General features: G+C 41.4%; 1 protein-coding gene across 1 annotated transcript; it reads right to left on the bottom strand.

Annotated features, from left to right (window-relative positions):
* Window positions 1-2,077: 2,077 nt before the first annotated feature.
* Window positions 2,078-4,883, bottom strand: LOC106608682 (UDP-glucuronosyltransferase 2A1). The gene is made up of 6 exons (XM_014206780.3): window positions 4,077-4,883; window positions 3,468-3,616; window positions 3,225-3,356; window positions 2,889-2,976; window positions 2,568-2,787; window positions 2,078-2,453 (listed from the first exon to the last, which is right to left on the bottom strand). The coding sequence occupies exons 1-6, from the start codon at window positions 4,798-4,800 to the stop codon at window positions 2,171-2,173; spliced, it is 1,596 nt and encodes a 531-aa protein (XP_014062255.3). The 5' UTR covers window positions 4,801-4,883; the 3' UTR covers window positions 2,078-2,170.
* Between the last annotated feature and the right edge of the window lie 1,117 nt (window positions 4,884-6,000).

The following is a 6,000-nucleotide window of genomic DNA, read 5'->3' as shown; positions in this document are numbered from 1 at the left end:
ATGTGTTTGATTCCATTCCATTTGCTCCATTCCAGCCATTATTATGAGCCGTCCTCCCCTCAGCAGCCTCCACTGCTTTGAAGGTAGAATTCTGGCGGGCTCACGTAGCTCTGGCTCACTCCAAGTCAGGCGTCAGAGTGTCACGGTAGATCACTAGCCCCACCACTACTACCTCAGGGTTAGTTCAGAGTGAGTGGAATGGATCAACTACTGTGTGGTTCTGGATACTGGTAGGGTGGCTCGTTGAAGATGATGTCAGGTGGACTGCTGCTGGGTTTATGTCTCACTTTGCTGGGATTGGAAGCTGAGGGACAAGGGAAGGAATGCGGAAAGGTACGTAACAATTCTCTTACAACTGAAAATGTACAGGTTTCAAATGAGGGCCAAGGTGTTTTTCTCATGACATTCCTCTTCTAGGTTCATTATCATTGGATTTGGGAAAATATACAATATTGGTTGTAGTATTGCCTTTACTGTAATCTCTTGTGGGCAGACTATGTAAACGAAACATCTGACCAAATGACGCATGATTTTATTTCTGGGCTAACTGAGATTACCTTTACTGTAATACAGAGAAATTGAATGGCGCAGTGAAAGAGACTTTGCTTAGTAGTCTGTGGGCGGAAAGAGCGTGTCAGGTCACCCTAACTCTACTCCAATGGTTTGAGCTCACCCACATTTAGCTGTATCACTCTATAAATGTATAATTATGACTGGTACATAAGAGAATGCCATATGTTCAATTGATTTTGCCATACATTTGGCATAATGTTAAATATATGCGCACAAGTATAAGAGTGTGGGTGTTCTGTGTATATTGAGACTTGGGAGTGTGCCACTGGGAAAAAACTGGTTGAATCACCGTTGTTTCTATGTCATTTAAAGCATTTTTTTTTTATCAATGTGATGACCTCAACATGGAAAACTGATTGGATTTGGAAAAAGTCATCACCATAAGGGCATGTGTAAATCGTAAACTAAAAGTACAGCTATCATGCTTGTAAACCAATCATAGTGTTCCAAAACCATATGAATAGATTGCTCTTTATAAATAATGTTTCGTTGTTACATTTAACTGCCGAAAATGCCGTTCTTTTCTTAGTAGGTAACATCAGAGGTCAGCCTGTGAGAGAAGTCGGAACTCAGGGAAGATAGACGAGTTTCCCCACTATTAATGCAGCATTCATAACCAAGTGGGAAGGTGGTATTTTAACACATACAACTGGGAAAAATCCACTTGAATGCCCCTCCAACTCCTAATTACTAGTGGGAAACTCGACTATCATCCCCCAGCACCGACTTCTCCCACATGCTGACCTCTGACATCACCTACTAAGGCAGGGTTCAAAGTCATTCCACGGAGAGCCTAGTGTCTGCAGGTTTTTGGTTTTTCATTTCAATTAAGACCTAGACAACCAGGTGAGGGGAGTTCTTTACTAATTAGTGACCTTAATTCATCAATCAAGTACAAGGGAGGAGTGAAAACCCGCAGACACTCGGCCCTCTGTGGAATGAATTTGACACATGTACTAAGAAAATTCCCTCCATAACAGCATTTTCGGCAGTTAAATGTAACAACAAACCATTATTTATAAAGAACAATCTATTCATATGGTTTTGGAACACTATGATTGGTTTACAAGCATGATAGCTGTGCTTTTGGTTTATGGTTGACCCAGCTTGTAGGCTATTAGCCAATCAGCGTTTCTCAACAAGTTCAAAGCATGTGAATGCATTCAACTAGTATTTAAGACTTCACAAACGTGCACATGATTCTTTCACTGCAATAATACCTGACATTAACATTATTCCAGGTGGTCACTCTTATCTTCTGTCTTCGGTTCTCCCTGTCGCACACAACAAGCTTTGATTCCCCGTCACAACGGGATTGATGGCAGGTTTAAGATGACATCATCAACCCTGTTACGGTCAACCCTGTTACGGTCAACTCGGCTATACTTTATTTGGCAATTAATAATAGGCACTTACCATAGTATTTTTTTCATTTAACCTTGAGATGGGCAAAACATTTTTTAAATTAAAGTTCAACATGCATATTTGTGACAGAATGTTAAAATGAGGTGAAATAAAACATTTATTTTTCACGAAGTTACACTACCAAACAAGGTACTAATTTGGTGGAATGACCCTTTAACATGATTTCAAGGGGTCACTCTGTCTTCTGTCTTGATTTAGTTTTCTTGCAGCACTTGCGGAAGCAGAAAATGCATGTTTTAATGGATACAACTATGACAAGTGCCACTATGGTGAGCAGAGCAGCTGCCACATCTAGACAGTGGTACTGGTACCAGCTCAAGTTATGGGCCTCCACCCTCAAGTGCTTAGCCCCTTTGTTACGCATCACAAATTCGATCCAGAACACAGCTGTATCCAAGGGTTTCATTGGTTGGTCGTGGTGGATTCTTGACAGCCTCATCATGCTTGCTTTATACCTGGTGAAAGGGGAATAGAGACAGTTATTTCACTGCACATTTTCAACAGTTACCCAAAAGGTTGGCGTGAGGAAACCAGTTAGTGAGGAAACCAGTTGTGTATTTGTGACTTACGATGGATCATTGATCACACTGTTGAGGCCATCCACAAGGTCTTTGGATGTCATCTTGTTGAAGTCCACCATTACAGCAGCTCCCTTGTTTTTCATGTGCATGATATTGTCTGGCTGGTCAGCGAACAGGGGGATGCCCACCATTGGGACTCCATGGTAAATGGATTCATATAGTCCATTAGTCCCACCGTGGGTGACGAAGGCTTTGGTCTTTGGATGACCTTTTTGATACAGCACAACGAGAGGAAGCAGGGTTGTTGAACACTGTTGTACCTAAGGAATGTTTATATGTTTGTGACTGTTATCAAGAAAGACATATCACCAAGTAAATCATTTTGTGGAATCCATTCATAAACTCTTGTGTTGGGGGCAAGAGTCTCTGGTTTCTCTCCACTGTATCTCCACAGCACCTATGGTGAGAAAACAGGAATATGAATGAGAATCTGCAATGAAATGGTACTTATAACCAGAAGCTAGGGTTTTTTGAAGGGGCCCTGATGGCCAAATGCAATATCTCTGACAGAATTCTATGTAAAGTAAAACTGTAAGCTAGTTTGTTTGAATCGTACAAATGAATCAAATATCGGGATCAAGGAGACGATGACACCTCTACTTATAACAATGTTACAAAGCTATTTAAAAAAATCAACAGACTAACCTTCTGTGGTATTTGTCCCAATGCAGTGGCTATGGTGTTTCCCCTCTCTTTAGTGAGGTTCTTGATCATGGATCCCAGGGAAAACACCACGATTCCATCATCTCCTGAACTCTGCACAAACTCCTCCATGGCCTGAAATTCAACACAATCTACTTCATTATGATTCAATGATATCAGCCCAATAGACTGACTTGTTTCAGTATCTTGTAAGACAGTTGATACGTTTGTGTTTAAAAGCCTTACTTTTGAAAGTGGTTTTGCAGGTTTGCAGTGAAGGCCTCCCACAAATTTAAAGTTGGGAAGGAAAGGTCGAGGATACTCAAAGTCCCAGTTGGTCCGTATCAACCAGATATCTGCCTTCCCCATGATCTCGCATAAAGTCGTAGGTCTGCCTGATAAATGTCGAGATGCATTATGAATGAGACGCAGTACTGCTGAATGAGTGGTCCACAAAACCTATACAAGCTAATCAGTAATTTTATTGTGACAACTTTTACAGCAGATTCTCGCTCTCCGAATGTAACAGTTATTGTACTAAAAAAGCCATTGTGCATAATAATCATTCATTAACAAACATGTTGCAGATTTGCACACAGAACAGCTTCAGTATAGTGTAGACCTAGCCCTATATATAACATCAATGGGGAAAGCACTGCTTCAATCAGAGCTCTGTCAAAGGAGTGCCTAACTTGATTTTGCTTATCCACTTAATCAAAGATATACACAAATAAACCAAGTCATGATATTACATTCTTCTTGTAGATATTCCGAATCTTTATAAAAACCAAACCTGAGATTGAGCTTGTGGTGCAAGGACCCTTCCAACTTTTTGACAAATTCCGATCAACTTACCCTTGATCCCACTGTAGTACTTATCCATGTTCTGTAGGCAGTGTATAGAGAAAAAGCTAGAATGTATCATATACGTAACAAAATTGTGAACCCGCTCCAAAAAACTCATTTGGTCTGTGTACGTCAAAGGGGGGGCGGGAACAAAAGAGGGGGGCGCTGGTATCTGCCCGCAGTGCCTCTCCATAGCCATGCCAAATGTAAACCTCAACGAGACTATGAGAGGCACGTCAAGAGCATCTGCCATTAAGTCACCGCATGGCATCATTGGATCAGAAAGGACTGCGTCAAACTCCCACTGTCTCAGTGTGTCCATAAGTTCTTTGTTGTGGAAAATGGCATCACACATGCTGAGTTGTAGAGCTGTCATACTTCCCAACACCTCCCGGATCTTCAGGCCCACCTGCCACATTGAGGCGTTCTGAGCCTCGTATATCCAGAAGTTTAGGAAGTCCTCCTGGAGAGACTCCAAATCATGTCTCTCAAAAGGAACATTATACACCTTGAAGCTGAAACCCTCTGGTTTGGTATAGTTGACTGTAGGTGAGGCAGAGCAAACCAGCACTGTGACACTATGGTTTCGCACCACTAGTTCCTCCAGGATCACACGCATGTTGAGCCAGTGACTGTACTCCCCAGGAAAGACCAGCACATTACCACTGTGTGTGCCCTGACACCCACAGAGAATGAGGAGGGCCATGGACAGCAACAACCTCCCAGACACCATTGTAGCAGAGTAGATAGAGACAGAGAGGACCTCTATGCGTTCAACACCCTCATACAGGTTTTGACTAGAATTGTGTAAGATCAACCTGACTATAAAAGAGTTATGTGTTCTCCTCTGCAGTCTCAAAGTCTATAGGTTATGTCAGAGATAACCATGGTGCACATTTGCACACTGCACAATTGTGTAAAATCTGCCACTGACAATTTACCTTGGACTTCAGAACCTGAACCCTCTTTCTTCAATGAGGCAAAAGTGCATGTCTAAAACGACCTATACTCGTTCACCTTTCGGTTTTTGTAACTTTTTCCAGAGCAGTATAAAAGAACAGGGTTTCAAGTTTACAATGGGGTATTAGAATCGAAGTTTGTTGGATCTTTATTTGCTTACTTCTGACTGCAAGAGCTGTCTGCCCAAAGTAGTTTTAGGAAGGCACCTGTGTGACCAGTTTCTATCCGGTAGATGGCAGTGTTCCTTTCTCTATGGTGACAATGCTTTTAGTCTTCCCTGTGGCTCAGTTGGTAGAGCATGGTGTTTGCAACGCCAGCATGGTGTGTGCAATGCCAGGGTTGTGGGTTCAATTCCCACGGGGGGCCAATACAAAAAAAGATAATCATTATAAAAAAAATATGAAATGTATGCATTCACTACTGTAAGTCGCTCTGGATAAGAGCGTCTGCTAAATTACTCAAATGTAAATGTTGATTTCTTTCCTTGACAGGCATGCTAAGGAAAGAAGCTAGCAGCAGAATGTTCAAAGGACTTAGCACGTTCATACATTCACATACGTGTCATTGTATAAAAAGACAATTATGGCGAATTGTGACTATTTAAAAACTCAGCTAATGTCTGTCTTGAACCCGCTTTTGAAAATTGTGGTCCTGGAATGACTGAGAATTGTAGAGGATGGCGCATTTGAACTTCGGCTAGAGGTGTCCAAGATTAAACTTGAGAACGAACAGTGGTGTAAAGTACTTAAGTAAAAATACTTTAAAGTACTACTTAAGTAGTTTTTTGTGGTATCTGTACTTTACTATTTTTTTTCACATTTTCTTCACTACATCCCTAAGAAAAATAGTGTACTTTTGCGAATAGTTTCCAATAGAAAGGAATTTTCATTTGGAAGGATTTGTAGAGGCGCTTGGGAAGATGCCTTTTGAAAACCTGAGGCCAGAGATCAAAATCAAGAGCATCATTATGGCG

This window comes from Salmo salar, chromosome 07 (assembly GCF_965601325.2).
Source record: "Salmo salar chromosome 07, fSalSal1, whole genome shotgun sequence".
NCBI classification, from domain to species: domain Eukaryota; kingdom Metazoa; phylum Chordata; class Actinopteri; order Salmoniformes; family Salmonidae; genus Salmo; species Salmo salar.
Note: the sequence above shows the minus strand (reverse complement) of the source record. Positions and strands in the feature narration are given on the sequence as shown.

Bases quoted from the DNA above. Each gene is read 5' to 3' on its own strand.
- LOC106608682 (XM_014206780.3), bottom strand. From the start codon at position 4,800: ATGGTGTCTGGGAGGTTGTTGCTGTCCATGGCCCTCCTCATTCTCTGT. The intron at 3,617-4,076 runs GTAAGTTGATCG...GACATTTATCAG, and splicing joins GTACTACAGTGGGATCAAGG to GCAGACCTACGACTTTATGC. The intron at 3,357-3,467 runs GTAAGGCTTTTA...GTTGAATTTCAG, and splicing joins CTGCAAAACCACTTTCAAAA to GCCATGGAGGAGTTTGTGCA.